General features: G+C 38.2%; 1 protein-coding gene across 10 annotated transcripts in view; it reads right to left on the bottom strand.

Moving 5' to 3' along the window:
• The window catches only part of FMNL2 (formin like 2), a 313,896-nt gene that overhangs the window by 118,709 nt on the left and 173,740 nt on the right, over nt 1-21,447 (bottom strand). For all 10 annotated transcript variants that reach the window (XM_008958138.4, XM_008958141.4, XM_008958137.4 and 7 more), the window contains exon 2: nt 8,810-8,893. In XM_008958138.4, the coding sequence (XP_008956386.1) occupies nt 8,810-8,893 (84 nt within the window). The remainder of the gene's footprint in view (nt 1-8,809; nt 8,894-21,447) is intronic.

Here is a 21,447-nt window from a genome sequence, read left to right as displayed (position 1 = left end):
AAATGTTGTTTTACTACTGCAGCAGGGATAAAGACTGTAGACACCTCAATTTCCTCAATGACTTTAGAAAATGACTTCTTTTAAACTCTTTCTTTCCTTGAAGGTTCATCAAGAACACTGTAGGCAACCAGGAAACAGTATGTATCTGGGCTAAGAGCATTCCATTATATATTTAGTCTTTTACAGTTTACTTTTAAGTGTATGTATCTTTTTTCAACCTTGTTTTGAAACATTCAGCATAATATTTTCTGAAGCATGATGGTCTTAGCATCTAGCACATCACGCTTCACAAGGTGAAGTTAATTATTTAATTGCTTGATGGTGGAGAAGCTACAATTGTATGGTGGTTTTCTCAAAAAACTTTTTTAAACATAAAATTTTTCAGAATCAGGCATCAGTAGACTTCAGTTTTAGTTTCAGCTCAAGCACTTGCTGTACAACTTCTAGAAAGCCCTTTGACTGTGTGTGTGTGTGTGTGTTTGTGTGTGAAAGGTGAGCAACAACAGCCTTCTACAAACAAAGATTATGAGTTAAATAGTCAAATGTTAAAATGACATAAGGTAGTATCTGTATCACTTGGTAGAAATTCTTAGCTAACCTGCCTTAATAAATCATTTTAATTTGCTTAGCAATGATTTTCTAAAAGATAGTCAAAGATCAACCTCAGTGTCTTCAAGTTTATAAAAGTCATTCATATGATAAACTTTACTTTAAACAAGACAACCACGTAGTCTAAGCCAGCTCAGGCAATTAAGTCATTTTTAAAAGGTGGGGTGGGAGTGGGGGATCTATAATTCCATTTGTATTGCTAGGCAGGAAGGCAGGCACTGTGATATACATTTTGGCAAAATACAGCCTGAAAGTTTCTTTTCTTTTTTTTCCTTCCCCACTTATCTTGCTCCTTCTAAAGCCTAAACATTTCAAACGAGACTAAGCCCTTGATGTCTAGCTCTGGCAACGAATACCAAACAGCATTTCTGACAGAGTATTTCTATCAAGCCACCAAAAAGGATGGTTTTAAAAGGAATAATTGTTTCCTCTCCTCTTTTCACTACCTTTCTCCCTTTTTCTCTCCCCTGACTCCAATCTCTGTAGGGTAGGCCAGCATTTTTCTCTCCCATATGAAAGCTATAGGCCAAAGGAAACCTCTAGAAGAGGAAAGACGTAATGTAAATTCACTTCTAGGTTCAGACCCAACTTTCCAAAACTCCAAAAGCTCAACATACAAAGAGTTGGCATCTGCTATTTGATTGCTTTTCCAGTGTTTTAGAATCAAAGAATCAGAGACCTGGAGTGACTCTTAAAGGAAAGGAAACTGCTTTTAGGAAGGAAATGAAAAGAAACTTGACTTCTTTTCAACAGCAATTAATTCAGTGCCTTTTCTCAGGTTTGGAGAGCTCAAGAAAATGAAGAGTCCCTTCGAAATCTCAAGCAGAAAGTAGCAAAGATACAAAATGCCTTTTTTTTTCTTCTGAGGTGTGGGAAAAATAACCTCGTCCCACAGCCAATTCTTGTCTGGTACATTGCTGGAACTCGGGACAAACAAATTGGTACTACCAACCATTTGGAGCCTTTTCCTTGACTTATAAGGAAAACTCAGATGCATACTCCATGTCTCACCTCACTCTTTCCTTTCCCTCGCCTATAAAACTAAATGCCTAGTCAATGAATAAATTAATGAATACATAAGGGCAAGTTTTAATACTGAATACAACCTAAAACAAATGAACTATAAGACTATCAAAATTGGTAATCGTGGCAGAGACTAGCAGTCGTTGTTTAACAAACATTTTCTTCTCCCCGTGGGTGCTCAGCTAGTCTCCGTTTCTCATCCTTTTTTGCAGGTCCTTGTCAACAAGTAAGAGTGCAGGTGATATGTGCCAATTCCAGGCCTGGCCCACAGACTTCCCAGGTGTGCATTTGCATGTTCTTTCTCCCTTTGACTGGAAAGAGATGACTCCCAGGGTGAAGCGGAAGCTGTGTGTTGAAAATAGCCTCACCTGGGTCCCTGATTGTGTAGAATTTGACCCCCAACGGCCAACAATATCCAACCTGATCATGTAAATTAAAACCTTACTATGTGAATCATTATACATCTTAGTGTCTGTAGTGGGTTGAATGGTGGCCCCCAAAAGATATGGCCATGTCCTAACCTCCTCCCCCAACCACCAGTGAGTATAACCATTTGTGGAAAAAAGGGTGTTTGCAGATGTCATGAAGTTAAGGATCTCAAGATGTGATCATCTCAGATTATCCATGTAGGCCCTAAATCCAATAACTGTTCTTATAAAAGACAAGAGAAGACACAGAGACGAGGAGTAGGCCAGGTAAGGATGGAGGCAGAGATTGGATTTACACAGCCACAAGCCAAAGAATGCCCAGAGACACCAGAAGGAAAGAGAGGAAAGGAAGAAATCTCCTTTAGGGCCTTGGGAGGGAACAAGGCCCAGTCAACAGCCTGATTTCAGACTTCTGGTCTCCAGGTCTATGAGAGAACACATTTCTGTTATTGTAAGCCACCAAATGTGCAGTAATTTGTTATGGCAGCCGTAGGACGCTAAGATAGCATCTATTCGTTACCCTATCATTTGGTGCACAGAAAACTACAAAAAACCTTATACTACAGTCAGTAATTTAGTTAGTAATGTTTTAGGTAGTAATGATACTCATATTTGTTTTGAAAGTTTTTATATGATAGAAAAAGGTAAATAATTATATTACTGTTAGGAATCAAACATTTCATTGTAAAAGAAAGGTAACTATAAAATCAAAGAGATTAAGCAAAGTAATGAAAATTGATTTGAAAATATTGAATCCATAAATTCTGGACCTGTATTTTCAAGGTCTAGAAACTTACACTGAGAAGCAAATTCACTCAGCAGCTATAAAAACCTTTTGCATGCACTTCCTCATCTCTAATACTACCTCCCACTAAAAAGAAAAGGGATCATTGGAGAAATGATTTATCCTGGGCCTGGGCAAAGAAGATACAAGTTAAGATACAAAGAAGATATGTTTCATACCATAAAACAAGCTCTCAAGGATTAAGAGGGTCATGTGAAAAGGACACAAGAACCAGCACCAAGGGATTCCCATAGATCAAAGAAGTGATCATATGAGCCTCAAAAATACTATCACATTGATTGAAACATGATGAACCCATGAAAATTCATGAGTTCGTAGTGATATTCAAAAAAGGAGACCAGAGAAAACCCACTGGTCATCTTATGAGGTATCTATTAATCCAAATTCTTACTTAAAAAAATGGCAATTGAGGGGAAAAATTCCAGGAATAATTATATTCCAGGATAAACCAAGTCCCAGTTGAAAGCTCTAGTTACTAGTTTACTGTATTAATAGAAGGAAAGAGATTAGAAAATAATCTTTTTCCAGTTTGTAATGAAACTGATTCAACAAAAGATTATCAATTGGTTTCAAACCCATTAGGTACAAGGTTGATAAGTAACTGGACGTATATATGGTGACAAAGTGACACCAAACAGAATTCTCTCCAGGACAAGGGGAAAACAGTTACACAATGGGGCCATCAAGTTGTCACTGGCCAAACTTATTTAATGATGGGACAACCAGACATTATTTTTCTATGATATTCTTCACAAAGATGTTCAACATCAATCTGTAATGACTTCAAGTCTAACTTCTAGTTAACAGGAAACTCAGGAGCTAAGGCACCCCTAGGAAACAGGTAAATGCAAAAAACAAAACTTTCTACAAGAGGGCTTGCCTACTATATTCACCACATGAGCATCATAAACAAAAGTCTACTCCAGTTTAAAGTAATTTAAGGAACACATGGCCAGATACAATATGTGACTGATCCTGTACCAGATTATCATTTGAGCAAACTAGATAGGAAGAACATCTTAAGGAAAATTGAGAACAATAAACTGGACAACAGGAGATATTAAGAAATTACTATTCGTTTTAATTGTGATGACCTTATTTGAATACAAGAGAAAAATTTTATAAGGTGCATACTGATTTTTTTTAAAAAAAGATGAACTAGAAAACAAATACCAAACAAAAAATCTGACTAATGCACAATCAAAAGAATGAAAGTATAGAGGGGGAAGACTGGATATCAAAATGGTAAGAGAAAACTAAGGGTCAAAAGACAAAATTTGAAAAGAATTAAACAGATCGCAAAAACCTAATAATTTTAAAATAGCATTTAATCATACCACAGTATTGTAAACTTGATAAAAATATAACCAATTTAAAATATTAAGTACAGGAAGCATGTCAGTTAGCCAGAGGATAGGAGGAAGGGAGGAGAAGGAGAGGGAGAAATGGCTGTCTGCTATCCCAACAGCTGGGAGTGAGAAGCCAGAAAGGAGTGAGCATAGCTAAATGTAGAATCAAAGCCTGGAACTTGGGAAACAGGGCTAAAAGGCAGACTAAGTCTGAAGTCTAGGAGCAAAAAGGAGGGAAAGGGGCAGGGAAAGGTTATTGCTGGCATCACCATCTTTTCCTTCAGCTTCTTCGCCACTGTCTCTGCTCTTCCTATGCTTGCTCAAATGACTCTAACATAGCAGCCACCAACATCAAAATAGGCTATAAAAATGCCACCACTGTCACTACTCATTTATCACCTCTGGTGCTCCAAGGACAAGTCCTCCTTACCTGGAATGGCCCACAGGAAATAATTTATCAGGATTCTGTAGTACTTGTTTACTAGGCAGGAAAGAGCTTTAACTGGCTCACAAAAACATGAACACTTTCAAAAAAAATAACCAACATTAAAAACCATGGAGATATATTTGCTCTTTAATGTTTTAGAAAATTTAATTCCAATGGCAAATTGGCTTAAATATTGATGCACGTTCTCCAGTAAAAAACCTGCCCTTCTTTTTTAAAGAAATAGTATTTGACCACAAGTAAAGGGTTTAAAAAAAATTATATTCTTAATGATTAAATACATGTATATGGTATGGGTCAGCTGTGTTGAAAAAGACAAGAGATCACCTCTCACAATGAGAGTAATGAGGCTTCTTAGTGCCACTGGCCTGACTCTGCTCTGGCTGAGTGGCAGCAGAGGGCTTCCCCTTCCCTAGATCAGGACCCATGCCAAGCCTGGAGAGATGCAGTCTGACCTCCCTGAAACGCTTAGCACAGGAAGCTGAGTCTAAGTGGCTACAATTTCCTGCTACCTCTTCACGCTCATCTTTTGTTTTGTTTTTTAATCTGCTTCTCTCCATCGCTTTATATAAGTAAAGAAAGGGGAGATTTTCCATGTCTGACCTTTCCGTTGGGCCCTTGCCCCAAGGCTACTATGCAAAGCAACAGCCAGCTATCAGGAGGCAAGGTCCACTCATGCCAAATCACCACAGAAAATAACCAATCACACCCTCAGCAACAGCAAACACAGAAGGAAGCTTTTATAACCCAGCATAGGGATGGCACCTCTAACAGCTTCTGGACTGGATTATATGTTGGTGGAATCTACACCCATCTGCATTAGTCATCTCCAATGTCCTGAATTCTTTGACTAACCACTTCCACTTGATCATCCAGCAGGGGCACAGTTATGAATCCACAACCTGTAAGTTCTATAGGCACCCCCTAAATCATTTAAGCAGCCACAAACAAAACTTCGGTAAGAAACCCTTACCTACTATAATTTTTGCTTCAATGGCTTGTTTCCAGATCCCTGGTATAACAGGCAACAAATGAAAAACTTGTGAGTAGAGTTTGGAAACAGATGTTCTCGTTTCACTATCTGGGTGACCTTGGCATTGGCCTACTCATTTAGGCTCTATGAACCTCAGTTTCATCATCTATAAAATAAGGGGCTTGGGAAACATAGGAAAGGCGAAGGGACTCGCACTTCACTCCACATGCTCCTCCACAAGCTTTCTTGGACAAGCATGTGTTAACTTTTTCAATAGAAAAAGTAAAGTCAGAGTGGCTTGGGATAAATGGTCTCTAACAGCCCTTCTAGATATAAATGATCTAAAAGTCTAAATTCATCCAGGATCTCTAAACCCCCTAAACCAGCGTTTATCCACAGTACCCACTGTGCTAAGAGCTCTAAACTTACGGGAAATGGCCAAAGCTCCAAAACCAAAACGTGCAGCACAGGGTCTGCACCAAAAACTGAGGCACAAGTGAGATTAAGGGGCTTTCTCTCTTTCCATAAGTGTAAATACCACTGAAAGAGCTCTTACAGCTAAGTAGCTTCAGGGGTTTTATTTGCAGTTATCAAAGAAACCTGACATTTCTAGCTTTCTACGCTCACACTACAAAATTTGCCTCTGTGTCCCCACAGAGTCCTTAAATTAATAATGTCTTCATGGGAACTCTGTTCACCTACTATAACACAGAAATGGGTACGCTGGGATACACCTCACTGCACCCAAAATCCAGCAGAGATGTCTCTCTTCCGTGGCTTCCGTAGCCCCACTCCCTCCAGAATTAGTTAGACACGTCTCCCATGTTACTTTCACCTTTGAGACCCATAGAAGCTCAGGTCATCTTTGTATTTATGCAATAAGCCAGGAAAGGACCAAGAGGCATTTCTGCAATATTGTTACTATAGAAAGCTCTTTGGGATTTAATCTTAATTTGGTTAAATTTGGGACAGAATTTCTGGAATTTATTCTCTATTCCTATCAGCATCTGTCATATTAAGAAATATTTATCTTCAACATGAATGTATTTAGTACCACTGAATTATTACTTAAAAATGTTATCCTTCTTTCTTTAAAGTAATTCCTAAAAATGAGCAGTGAATTGCTTTCCTTTACCAAAAGCAAACCACACTGATAGGTAGAGGAAGGTGAGAAGGATATGGAAACAGCAAACTTCTGCTTAGTCTTCCAGGCCACCTCTTTCAACTGCTTTTTCCCTTCTGCCCTCTCTGCCAATAATGCAAGCTTCCTCTCCACTGTCTTCCATATTAGCCATTATTTCTTTCATTCAACATGTTTTCAATAAGCACGTTTCAAGCACTAAGCAAGTTGTTAGAGGCCCGTATCCTAAAGGAACTTACTCTTGAGGGAGACACACTTAAATAAATACTTACAAAACAAAGTGATAGACTAATGCAATCATATAGAAGTATGAAAAAGTTGATGCCCCAAATTAAATAATGAACGGCCACTTCATGATAAAGTCAAGTCATGAGAAAGCATTTATTGTGACACTCCATATTTGCTTCCTTAGAGAGAAGCAGAACAGATTCAATGCACTAATTTGTACAATGCCTATAGCATAGAGAACATTTCAGTTTAGTTATCAATGCAAGAATAATCTTTGTTCACCAGTAATGCTGATATATTTAAATATATCTTGTTCAAAATGATAATTTACAAAAGTTTACAACTTCATGTAAGTTTTTTTCAGTGAGGAAATCAGTGTGGAGGGAAAATGCAGGCAGGAATAATGAGATGAAGCCATGGATGAGGTTGGTAAAACACGTCATTGAAGTACTGTGTAGTTGGTATAAATGGTCTCTTATAAGCATTTATACCAAATTTGTGGCTCAGGCCACAAATCTGTCTCTGAGCATCTTAGCAGCCAAGGCAAACAATGACCAGTTCCATGATTCACCATGTCCATATGGTAATTTTTCATGAAACTGAAACCTGAAATAATTTCTCCATAAGTCCTCACACACATATTTATATAGTTTCTTTTGGAAATCAATTTATTTAACATTATCTATCACTTTGTGTACCTTTCCTGTTAACATGTATCCTAAATAACATATACTATGTCCATGCTATATGCTTAAGTAAAATTAATATTTGTATCCAAGAAGTAAAATTAATATTTGTATTAATATTTGCGTGCACACGGCATCGGGGCCCGGGGGTGTCCTCTATGTTGGATATCAACACCACCCCACAGTCATAATTTTAAGGCTTCACAAATAAGATTGGTAGTAATATTTTTAGACTGGAAATCTATAGCTGAGGCTTTTTCTGACAGCATCATATAACAGCTATTCAAACCATAAAGTATGTTTGGATAACAGATACTGATATATTTGTCTATTAGTCTGTTTTTGCACTGCTGATAAAGACATACCTGAGACTGGGCAATTTTCAAAGGAAAGATATTTAATGGAGAACTCACAGTTCCATGTGGCTGGGGAAGCCTCACAATCATGGCGGAAGGTGAAAGGCATGTCTCATATGGAGGCAGACAAGAGCAAAGAGTTTGTGCAGGGAAACTCCCCCTTATGATAACCATCAGATCTCATGAGACTTACTCACTATCACAAGAACAGCATGGGAAAGACCTGCCCCCATAATTCAATTACCTCCCACCAGGTTCCTCTCATAACATGTGGGAATTCAAGATGAGATTTGGGTGGGGACACAGCCAAACCATATCAACTTGATATAACTTTCTCTGAATCTTTTAAGGACAAGTTGAAAATAAAAACAGTAACGGTCACAATATTTAATATCTGGGCCCTTCAGCAGCAACAGAGGCAGCCACACAAGTTTAGAGGCACCTACTATGTGCCCAGTATTATTCTATGTACTTTACGATCAAACAAAATCAACAATAATTTCTTGGAAGCATCTCAGTCACTAATCAAATATTCCCAATTTTCTCAAGAAGTCTTTTTAATAATTAGCTTGTTCAAACTGGGATCCAAAGAAGATCCACACAAACATATTGTTATTTCTCTGAAGTTCTCTTCTTTTTTCCTATCTCTGTTGCAGAAGCAAATATCTTGTTTTTCAATCATGATATAATTGACATACCATAAAATTCACACTGGATCTCTTCTTTCATTACTTTTTTCATAAAAGAAAGTGTCACTGTTTCTTACCTGATCACAAATCAGTTCCCATTTTTTCTCATTGTCATACTGCCGCAGTAACCTGGCTTTGTCAGGAGGTAGGTTCATAGCATTCTGTTTAAAAAAAATAGAGAAAAGATGTCACATTCCACAGCAGGCTTCCAAATTGGTAACTTGCAGGCAGACCAAATAATACCACTATGGTTTTTTCATGACTTTCTCTCAATTCCTAGTATCTGATTAAACCAAAACACCCACAGAAGTCACTTAAACATCAAATCGGTTAGATGAGAGGCGGGAAATTCTGAAGTTCTATGGTGGGACATGTGAGATGATCTGCTTTGAACAATCAGACTTGCATTTTAGCAAAGGTGATGCCTTGTCGCTTTGGTAGACTCCCTTTCTACCCAACAAAAAGGTCACAAGGTATCCAATTTCTTTGTAAAGCACTGTAGCCCCACCAGACACAAAACAGAAAACACCAAAAGAGAACACAATGATCAGAATCACTGATAGATTCAAATTATACTCACTTTGATAAACAACTATGAGGAAAAGAATTAAAAAAAAAAAAGACAACGATGCAACTATTTTTTGTCCCCTCTGTGAGATGACAGTATTCCTTGAGGACATATGTTAACATTTATGTCAACATTAATAACCACAATTCTCAGTTGAGCTATATTGGTTTATGAAGGTGAGTTTGCAGTAGGAAATTAATCATGAGCCAAAAGAGATGTCCAGACATCAGCACTCGTATAAACCCTCCTCTTAACACAGCACACCTTCTGTAGTGCTGGTCATGGATTTTTTCCCAGGTACTTTCACATGTCATGAATCTAATGTCCCAAATGACCAATCACACACATTTTTAAGATACTAGGTTTGGATGCAAAGTGAGATCTTTGGCAAAAGACCATGGCAGAGTAAGAGAGCCTCAGAAAGAATTCAGATCTATTCTTTTGGCCTCCCCAAAGTTCTCACGTGCTAAACAACTGAGCTAAGTAGTCAATTAAAGTATTATACCTATTTATCATCCTGTCTATCCCCTGGCATCAGCACTCTAAGTCATACCTATTCCCAAATAAACAATGTAGTCCCTTATCTGGGTCAATATTCATGCAGACAAATGCAAAGGTCTTGAACTTTTAATACTCAAGCTCCCAGCTCTCTGAAGGACTTGGCTTAGGGAGAAACAATTCCCCTAGTCATGGTTATTGTCTTGTGTTATAGGGTGAAACAAGTTTAACAGAGGCAAAGGTGAGTATGCTGTCCTGACTTAATGATAGAAAATCAACCACTGATTATGATAAATTAACCCAAGCATTTTCCCTTAAACTCATTCTAACATCTAGATTGTTATGCCTTAAGTATATCTGCCACCTATTTGAGTCTAATCCATCAGATTTTACAATAACCTGTCTTTAAAATATTTAATTTATTTATTTATTTATTTTTTGAGATGGGGTTTCACTCCTGTTGCCCAGGCTGTAGTGCAATAGCACGATCTCGGCTCACTGCAACCTCCGCTTCCTGGGTTCGAGCAATTGTCCTGCCTCAGCCTCCTAAGTAGCTGGGATTACAGGAGCTTGCCACCATGTCTGGCTAATTTTTGTATTCTTAATAGAGACGGGGTTTCACCATGTTGGCCAGGCTGGTCTTGAACTCCTGACCCCTGGATGATCCGCCCGCCTCGGCCTCCCAAAGTGCGGGGATTACAGGCATGAGCCACCATGCCTGGCCTAAAATATTTAATATTTTAATCACCCCCCCCTCAAAGCTGACAATTACTTTGAAGAGCTTTGGACTTTATAAAGAGTTTTCAATGGTACTGCCAAAGCTTCTTAGATATAGAAACATCTAATATGGGAAAATGTTTTCATATGGCCTGTCTTCATGGAATATCTACTTGAACTACAATGGAAAAAGTCTATTTGTAATTATTAGTTATTACAATTTGACAATGTTAAAAAATAACTCCTGGGATAAGGCAAAGGAGAATTTCATGTGTATCTTTCTGAGGAAGTCTAATGTTATTTACTGGTAAATGGTCAGTCCATCATCGCTTATTTGCACTCCAGAGAAGGAGGTTTTCCTCTTAAACTGGTGTTGACCTTCATGTTAGCACCCCAGGTATAATTATGCATTAAGTAAGAACAATAAGATTATAAATTAAATGAGTTCTTTTCCTCTTGAGTCCTCATTAATCTCGAGATATAAAGGGAATAAGAAAAAGAATGCCTGAACTCCTACAAGGTGCCAAGCACTCCATTCAACACTTTGCATATGTAATCTCAGTTAATACTCATAATAAGCATGTGGGATAGACACAATCTTCTCCATTTAATATAGGGAAATAGACCTGGGAGAATTTGGTTAACTTGCTCAAGGTTGCACAGCTTTACAGGAACAAAGACACGACCTAAACTTAGTCTGTTAGGCTCCCAAGGATAAATTCTGAATATGCCACCAAGCTTTTTTTGCAGGAGAGCAAAACGGCAATAGCTTATGACCTTCTATTAGTACTCTACTAGACATTCCCGTGGAAGCACTTGGCAAACATCGCCACAGGAATTACACACAGGCTCTGTCGTTTTCTGCAAAGAGAAAGGCAAGATGCCCCTTCCAGACTAACTCTTATTTTGATTAAAGAGTCTTTCGTTCAACAAATGTTTATGGAGCACTGCCCCTGTACAAGCCCTGTGCAACATGCTGGGTGGCACGGTGGGAATCCAAACAGACGCGATGCCCAGAGAGCACTGTGTTATGGTGGGGAGACACATATGAAACAAACAAAGCTTTTTAAACTCTGGTAAGGCTTGAGAAAGGTTATCAGAGGGTAGTCTTAGATTAGACAGTCTGGAAAAACCTCTCAGGAAAAAGTAACAAATGAGTCCCAATAAATGAGAAGGATTGGCCAGGCAGAGGGTGGACGAAAGCACACTGGGCACAGTGAACAAGGGAAGCCTCAAAGGCAGGAATTAGCTTTCCGCATTTAAGGAGCTGAAAAAAGTCAGAACAGCCAGAGAGAAAGAAAAAGAGAAGGAATGACAAAAAGATGAAGTTGGAAATGTGAGTCAAAGCCATATCATGCCTAGACATGCAGACCAGGGTCAATATATTTTATCTGAAGTGCCACGGGAAGCCATTGAAGGCTTTTAAGCAGATAAATAACATAATGACGTTGTTTTTCAAAGATAACAATAGGTGCTATGAGGAGAACGGATTAGAAACAGCAAAAGCAGAGAGCCAGTAGGAGGCCAGGACTAAGCAGTTCAAGTGAATGATGGCAGCTTAGATGGGGTCGATGGCATGTTGAACGAAGAAAGGTGGACAAATGTCAGAAATATTAAGTGAAACTGACTGGTTAGACTTAAGGGCTGGGGAGGATTTGTACCTTGTTTCTAGCTTGAGTCACTAAGTGAATGGGGTACAGTTAATAAGAGGGGCACGTAACAAAAGGCAAAATAAATCTGGAGGAGTTGGTGAAGAATAAGATTTATAAATGACCCTGTTTAGGCCTGAGATAGCTATGAGATAACCAAGAGAGCACTCAAGTGGGCAGGTAGATATGATTCTAGAGGTCAAAAGAAAGGTCTGAATCTCTGAACAAGAAGAGACTTAAGAAGTCTTTTTGAGCATGATTAGTTATTGTCAGAAGTAGCAGTGCAACATCAATACACCCAAACTAAAGCTCCACTGGGTAATCATTCACCAAGCATCTAAAATAACCCCTTCCATGAGCCAAGCCTCTGAGCTACTCAGACATACATTGTACAGCTTAATAATTCCATAAGGACCATGAGGAAGCAGTTCTATTTAAAATCAGACACTCTACAGACGTCTGGTTAAAGTTCAGGGATGTTGTGATTAGCTGGTAATAACTGCCTTTAAACTTCTTTCGAGTGAACTCATTCCTCTTGTGCTGTTCAGGGCAAGACTCTGGAGTCCAAGCTAAATGTTTGAGCAGGTAATTCATGAGTCCAAGTTACTGTGTGAGGAAAATATTGGCTCTATCTCCAGGTCCCTTTGCTGCCTTTATAAAAATGGACTGCTCATCTATTTGGCTGAAAATATCAATCCATTTCCGAGTTTTCCTAACACGGTGACAACTCTACCTCACCCACTCTTAGTGATATCTGTGACATAAGGCTCTCCTTTCATTCTTTTCATCCATTGTTCCATCCAACGTATTTCCTGGGCTTTAACCATATACCAGAATGTCCGCACTGTAGGCACCTGAGACAACTTAATCACCAAGTAACTGCCTGCAAGTATCGCCAAAGGTCGATGAAAGACATATGATATTTGAATTGAAAAGTTCAGTGGATGCTAATTATTGTTTTTCTAGATTGTACAAGTTCCTAGCTAAAATAAATTAGATCATCCAAGAGTATTATTTCTGTAAAATTGTTCCTTTCTTTCCACTCTCAACCTGGCAAACTTTAAGAATCAATTCAAATGTCATTTATCATTAGAACCTTCCCCCCACTACTCCAGGAAGACATACCCTCTCATTGGGCTCTAACAGCACTGTTTACATGTCTCTAATATAACACCTAGTACACTGTACCCTAACAATCTGTTTGCTTACCTAAATTTCCCACTGGACTGAGTGCTTCAAGAACAATTTTTGATGTTCTTCTTAATCACCAACGTATGGCACAGTATGGCAAACGGTAGGCATTAAGCGGGTTGTTGAATACTGAAGAGCAAACAAAATCAGCCATACTGCCCAGCCTGCAAATATCCTTAATGAATTAGGATTTATATTATAGCTATTAACAATGTCTACACACTGAACAGTATTTCAGTTTCTTGTAAAACATCATTCCATGATAATATCTGTTGCTTATTATTTTCCAAAAAAAATTCACGGGGGAAAAAAATCTTCAATTCTAGCAATATTTTCCTGAAAAGAAAAATGAGCGTCTTCTGCCACATACAATAAACCATGAAACCATGAATCTGAACTTTGTTTCAGTGCCAGTTAATTCAGATTGGTATCTATTCCAAGTGGTAGTTACATGTATGGTCTCTACTTCGGTTTTATCCATATTGTACAATCTTAATTTGTTTTTAAATGTGTTTTCCGTCTCAGAACCTTTTGAAAATAGAAATTATAACTACAAAATAAAGAAAAATAGAATATCCCAAAATTCCTGAGTACTTTATAAAGAAAGTAATTATGGTGAAGAAGAATCTATGGTAGCCTATACATCTCAAGTTATACCCACAGATTATCATACACAACACAGAACAGAATGATGGTGCCCAAATCATTCACAACCAAATAGACCTATGTGGTAGCAAAACAGAGTTTTCTGATATCAGCTCCTGACCTGGTTTCATGGTATTAATGCAAACTTGTAAAACCCTTCTTTTACACAAATATCCTCAAGGCTCATACTTAGAAACCCACAGTGATATGGAGACACACAGGAGGGAAACTGAACAGTATGAAATACACCTTATGTAATATATCTTTGTCCTTGTAATCTCTAAATTAAAACTCACAAGCATTCAGTCACCAGATTTTATAACAGGAACTCTTCTACTATATAACCACTTGCTTAGAGAGAAAAAACATGGACTTTGCAAGTAGTGCTTCTTATGGAAGCAGGGAAAATCATGTCACAAAAGAAATGGCTTAGACAATCTTTTAGAGCTCTTAAATAATAGAGATACAGAAGTTTACAGGAACTCGAAAGAAGGAGTCATTACTTTAAAAAATTTTTCAGTTATGGTAGAAAACGTAATATAAAATTTACCTCATAACCATTTTTAAGTTTATACTTTAAGTAGTGTTTATAACTATATTAATATTATTGTGCAACAGATCTCTAGAACTTTTCCATTTTGCAAAACAAACTCTGTACCCATCAAACAACAACTCCTCATGTTCCCTTCCCCGGAGCCATTACTTGTCGCTACAAAAAAGGAAATGGGATGGATTGCAACTGGATGGCTGGGTAGCACAATGTATTCTAATGAGACGGTGCAAGCAAGGATTTACTCATTTATTAGTTTTTGCTAGTTGGGCTCTGGAATTAGACTAGCTAGATTCTAATCCTGACTCTACTAATTACTGGTGATCTTAAACCACACTATTTGAATCCTAAAGCAAATGAAATTAGTAAACACCCCACAGTCGAAAAAGCCAGTAAATGTAATTCAAAATTGAAGAATCGAAATCAAGGGTCAAAAACAACAAGATGTACCATTTATTGACGGACTGGTATGTCTCAGGCACTTAGGCTCTTTGCATGCATTATCCAATTTAGTCTGTCTTATAATCCTGACAAGTAGTTATTATCTTTTCTATTTAACAGAGAAGGAAATCGGAGGACAAGGAGGTTAAGTAATTCCTCCATGCATGAGGTAGGTGGCAAAGCCAGGACTCAGAATAGAGGTCTGTATGATCATCCCCCTTCCATGACATTTAAACTACAATGTTTCTAAAATATGACTTATTTGAACTAAGCAATCTCACAATTCCACTTAAATAACCAGACACAGTCATTAGCATGAAAAGTGAAGGTGGAAATGCATGATATTAATATTTTCATATAAGATACTGGCATTTTAATTGAAGTATTTTAAGATGTTGAAAAATGTAAACTGGAGCCAAAAAACTGACTGGGCTGAATACAGATAGCAAGGTACGGTGTCAAATCAATATATACTTAATAAACTCTGCCAAATAACAAATCAAGGTGAGGATACAAATACATGGTAAACTCAGGCTTTGACAAGGCATCAATGAAGCAGAAGGAAAGAAGATGAATACACAAATATAAAACGGAGCATGTCAAATAATACGACAGAACCTCAGAGAAGGAGCCATTACTTTTTGCTACGGAAAGTAGAAAATACTATGCATTGAGCCTGGATGTGTGGGGAGGATGGGAAAGAATGGCATTAAATGACACAATATGGTTTCTAATGTGTGGGCTTTGGAGATGGGCCACCTGGGCTGCAATCATGACTCTACCACTCATTTAGAGTGTCATCTCAGCTAAGTTATTTATACTAAATCTCAGCTTCCTCACTTGTGACATGGAAATGATCACCATGGTAGTGATAAGCATCATGATGGTGATGAGGATGGTGGTAATGTTACTACCTGCATCATAGAGTTTGAGCAAAATTAAATTCGATAATGTATGTACAGTAGCCTCACCCACATCTATGATTTTGCTTTCTGTTATTTCGCTATTTCAGTTCCCTGAGTTCAACCATGGCCCCAAAATAGGTTCGTGGAGAACAATAAGATATTTTGTGAGAGAGAGAGAGAACACATTCACATAAACTTTTATTATAGTATATTGTTACAATAGTTCTATTTTATGATTACTTATTGCTAATTTCTCACTGTGCCCAATTTATAAATTAAACTTTATCATAGGTATGTATATGTAGGAAAAACAATAGTATATATTAGTTTCAGTACTATTTAAGGTTCCAGATATCCACTGAGGGTCTTGACAAGTATCCCCCACGGATATGGGAGGATTACTATAAAATAGTACAAAAGTAAGTACACGGAAAGCACTCAGTATGTTAAATGATATTATTCATATTATCCTCATTATTTTAGGTAAAAGGAAAGATATGAACAAAGGCATGAACACAGGAGAAGGCAAAGAACTGTGCATCACACAGAATAAACCAGGAGGTAAGGAGTGGGTAGCGTGAGACCAAGTTCATGTGGACATCAAACCAGATGATTTCAAACTTACTCTATGGCAGTGAGAAGTCATCGGCCAAAGAAATATCTAGGAAAAGTAAGTCTTCAAGGGGTCTTCAAATCAAATGAGGTAAATGATGCCTCCTGCTCTGTTAACTCTTCCTACATTGACATTTTTCCTTATACCATTATTGGGACATCAAATTAAGTCACTTGGAACTGAGTAATGTACCAATTCTCCTGAGTTCACTTGAAAATTACAACAGCTGAGGGCCTCAGCAGGGTGGCTGCAAATTCAGCACATGGCCTGCCCATCAATTCCCCTCACCTAAAATCCATTTCCTTCCATGACCTATATTCATGGTCCAAACAACTACCTGGCATCCTAAATTTTATTATCTTCCTAGCCTAGAGGATGCTGCTAAAATCTATTCAGCTTCTTTCCTGGCACAGGTCTCAGGCAGCCAGCCAAATAGTTCCCCAAAGTGAATCACCAGTCAGTCATTTTTCATTGTCACTGTTATTTTTATTGAATCATTGAGGGTACTAATATCACCGCCGTAGCCAGTGAAGCTCACAAAGGGAGAAATTAGGCTCTCCCTAATCTAGTAACATCTTGGAAATAAAAGCTGACTAGAAAGCTGTCCTTTCTGGGGAAACTGTGGTAATGAGACATACCTCTAATCTCTCAATCACAATCTTAGGTACAGTCTATTTTCTTAGAAGGCTTGCTTTCTTATGACTCCTCCATAACTTTTTTATAATCAAAAAGTACAGAGCTACAAGAGAAGCTTGTGATACATTCATTCTGTTCTGTCTTTTATAGGTGACCAAAACAGACTAAAAAGGTGAAAGCATTTGTCCAAGTTCACAGAACTGGTTATTACCAATGGTAGAGCAAAGACTTCAGGCTCAGGGGGACATGAAGAGATGTTGGTCAAGTTTCAATTAGGCAGGATGAATAAATTCTGAAGATCTAATGTACAGCATGGTGACTCTAGTTAACAATACTGTATTGTATAGTTAACATTCGCTAAGAGGGTAAATCTTAAGTCCTCACCACACACACTAAAAAAGGAGGAAACGGTAACTTGAGAGATGATGGATATATTAATTAGTCTGACTCTCGTGATCATGTCTCTAGGTGGTTATCATTTCTCTGTGGTGTTCACACAACGATGAAATTGCCTAATGATGTATTTCTCAGAACCTGTCTCCATTGTTAAGCAACACAAAACTGTATATCAATATATCAGGTTATGCAGTTTAAAATATACCATTTTTATGTATCCATTATATCTCAATGAAGCTGTTAAAGAGAACTCAGGCCAACATGTCTGCTATTATTTCTCTTTTATCATGAAAGAAGGATCACTTACATCTGTTGGAGGGTGTTTGTGCACGTGTGTGAATACACATACAGAAGTTTGAGAAGATCAAATCAGATAACGCATGTAAAGTAGTTGGAACACTTGAAATTTGCTACTTTAATGCACCTCCATCTTTTCCTGACTATAGTTTTCTTATAACAGAAGTGCCAGCGCTTGCCACTGTCTTCATTCCTCCTTGATTTTGGGCTCCATCCACATAAAACAACCCATTTTGTTAATTTATGAACCTCTAGAAAATTATCCATTTTTTAAACCAGTAAACACAACCTAACAGACAAAAATGAATTCCCCAAATCTCATGTGAATTATCTACTGTTTTAAAGTAGTCACACTGTTGCCATCCTTTTTAAATGTAAATAAACAGAAGTTCATTAAAAAAGGAGCTCACTATGTACATATTTATGTTTATGGTATTTATTTAATTGCAAGGCCAGATTATCATCAATACAGACCAAGCTAGGTGGGAGAGCCAATCTTGTCCACAAGACAAAAGGGTGCAGCTATAGCAGTCAAGGACAAGCTCTCCCGCAGCCCATCTTCCTACTACTCCCCATATCATTGGCTTAGATTCAACATCTAATAGATGGAAAAACCACACAGCCCTCCCCTGGCCAAAGTGCCAGCCCCTAAAATACAGATTCCTATTGCATTTAAACACAAAGAGAATAATGGAAAGAATCACTCATGCAATTTTTTTCAAACTTCATGTCTGATTTTCATTAGAGGTCTGCTGTCTAACGATTCTTCACATGTTCTGGATTTCAAAGAACTCTTCACCTACCTACCGTCTGCTAACTGCTGTGCCAGGAGCTGTGTCTGAATCCACACATTTGTGTGCTGAATGAGGGAGTTACACAAGAGGCCACACTTGAGATGCTAGAAAACTCCTTCATGGGCAATGATTAGACAACATGAGGCCAAATATATTTAGGTACTAGGCTTGCTGGCACAGACCAAAATGCATCGAAATCCAGAGAAAGTGTTCTTATTCTACTGTTGAATGTCAACTTTCTATGTGATAAGATCTGAAGAGTAAACTCAATTTGATAACTGAAGATACCAAACTCAAATTGTAATGTATTAGATATCAAGATTCTACCACAAGAAAGCCATGAGACTGCAGTCTGTATCACCTGCTGATCTGAAGCAGTATATAATTTCACCTGTCCCACTGCGCTGAAACCCTGGCCTCACTCTCCCCCAGCCCTTTCCCAGCAACATATCTGTAATTCCCTTCTCAGGACATTAAGATTATCGCTAGTCTCCCTCTCCTCTTTCACAGCAGTCACTCTGGAAATGATTACTGAACCTGGATTCCATACTCAAGCTTGGCCCAGGTTACAGCCTCATACTATTCAATCTTATGATGGGGATCACCAAAGGAGGAAAAGAGTTCAAGTTTATGTTCAACTAAGGTCACATCTTCTGAAATAACAAGAGAAAGATTATGCTTTTGTCTTAAAAATGAATATTTTTGCCATAACCATGATCGAAATTATAGCCTCAAATTCATGGCTCCTCATTTGCAAACAGCTGCAACTTCAAAGGTAGACTTGCTGTCATAGGCAGAATAATGGCCCCCAAAGATTTCCTCATCTCTATCCCAGGAACCTGTGAATATTCCTTACATATTAAAATGTGATTTGCAGATATGATTAAGAACCTTGCGATGGGAAGATTATCCTGGATTACCTTGGTGGGAACCAGTATAATCACAGGGTCCTTAAAAGTGAAAGAGTAATTTTAAAAGGTGAGGGCGGAATAAGTGTTGGCAGGGATTTGGAAAAACTGGTACCCTTGTTTATTGTTATTGGGAATATAAAATGGTACACCTACTATGGAAATCAGTGTGGTGGTTCCTCAAAATGTTGACCACACACTCAACAGAGGACCCCACATTCCTGCAATGAGGTATATATACAAAGGAATTAAAAACACAGACTCAGATACCTGAAGTTATGATGTCCTAAGATTAAATTACCAAAAAAATTAAAAATAAAACTATCAACTCATGAAGGAGCCATGTTCTGAAGTAAAGCTCTGCACTATCCAAACACACAGTAACACTGAGACAACTTAAGGTTTCACCACAACACGTGTTTATCAGTCTTGATGGTCTCGTTTCCAGAAACCCACAGTGTCTCTCCAGACAAGCCCAGCCAAGATAGGCAGGAAAGCTGGAAAGTCTTGCGTGGCAGGTCTTCTGGTGTATGACAAGTGGATTAATTTTTCTGCTCTTAGTTTTCTCCTCCTTTGCACTCCTTTAGCCTGCCACTTAGCTTTTGGCTCTTACCCCTCATGGTAGCGGAAAAGACCATGAAGTAAGTGTTTGCATCTGTGTGTACAACATCCTGGTATTAAAGTAATACTTTAATGTTGCTGGTATTTTTATGGTCAACACCAACAATCAACAAGTTAATTCACACATAATGTCTAAGGGAACACTTTCATAATTTTTTAAACTGCTAAACTCCTTAAGATGTCATAAAAATAGAAGAATTCCCAAAACAACTGACATAAGAGCAACTCAACAACATCAAGATCTTTTTGAGGGGACCACCAATCACATTCTATTTTACTGATTTCTCTTTCTATCCTTACAAAACTCCAAGTCCCTGGAAGGAAAAATAATTTGTTAGTCCTCTTTACAGCCACAGTACCCCAATAAAGTATCTTGTATTCAGATGGTGCATAATTATTGTCTAACAGAATTCTGCTCAGCCACACAAGCTGCATTTCAATAAACAAAACGCATTCTGCTCCAAGATCTTTAATCTCCTTTTAAACAAATAAGTAATTAGGAACAGAAAAGCAAGTGTCAAATTTAGTCATTATCTATTTGTACATGGTTGTTAAATATTATACAAATACTAAGAGAGTTTACTTCAACTCTGTAAAGTTAAAAATGTATATTTAAAAGCTCCAGATAGGCCGAGCATCATGGCTCATGCCTGTAATCCCAGTACTTTGGAAGGCTAAGGTGGGAGGATCATTTGGGCCCAGGAGTTGGAGAGCAGCCTGGGCAACATAGTGAGATCCCATCTCTACAAAGAGGAACTTTTTTAATTAGCCAGGTGTGGCTGCATGTGCTTATAGTCCCAGCTACTCAGGAGGCTGGGGCAGGAGGATCACTTGAGCCATGAGCTCGAGGCTGCACTGACTCATGATTGTGCCACTGCACTCCAGCCTGGGCAACAGAGGAAGACCCTCTCTCAAAAAAAAAGGTCCAGAGTACAGATATACCTTCTCTTATACTCCACGCCTGGACCTGACCTGCCTCTCCTACCATCCCACTCACCTTCTCTCCATCAAACCTACATCTCAACCTAAGACCTGAGTCTTCTATATACCATGTTTGGGGTCACCTTTTCCTTGTATTATCTCTAATAGCACTTGTTCAAGGGACCAAATGTGACCGTATTGGTTGCCATTTCACATGTGTACACTTTTTATCCAATGAGAGGGAAAGTTCTCTGGCATATTTTGATGCTTTCTATAATACTCAGAACATGGACAGATACACGATACACATCTAACAGTTATGAGTTGAGCAAAAAAAAAAATCCCATAATAAAATTAATTCTGAT

Source organism: Pan paniscus, chromosome 13 (genome assembly GCF_029289425.2).
Source record: "Pan paniscus chromosome 13, NHGRI_mPanPan1-v2.0_pri, whole genome shotgun sequence".
Taxonomy (NCBI): Eukaryota; Metazoa; Chordata; class Mammalia; order Primates; family Hominidae; genus Pan; species Pan paniscus.
Note: the sequence above shows the minus strand (reverse complement) of the source record. Positions and strands in the feature narration are given on the sequence as shown.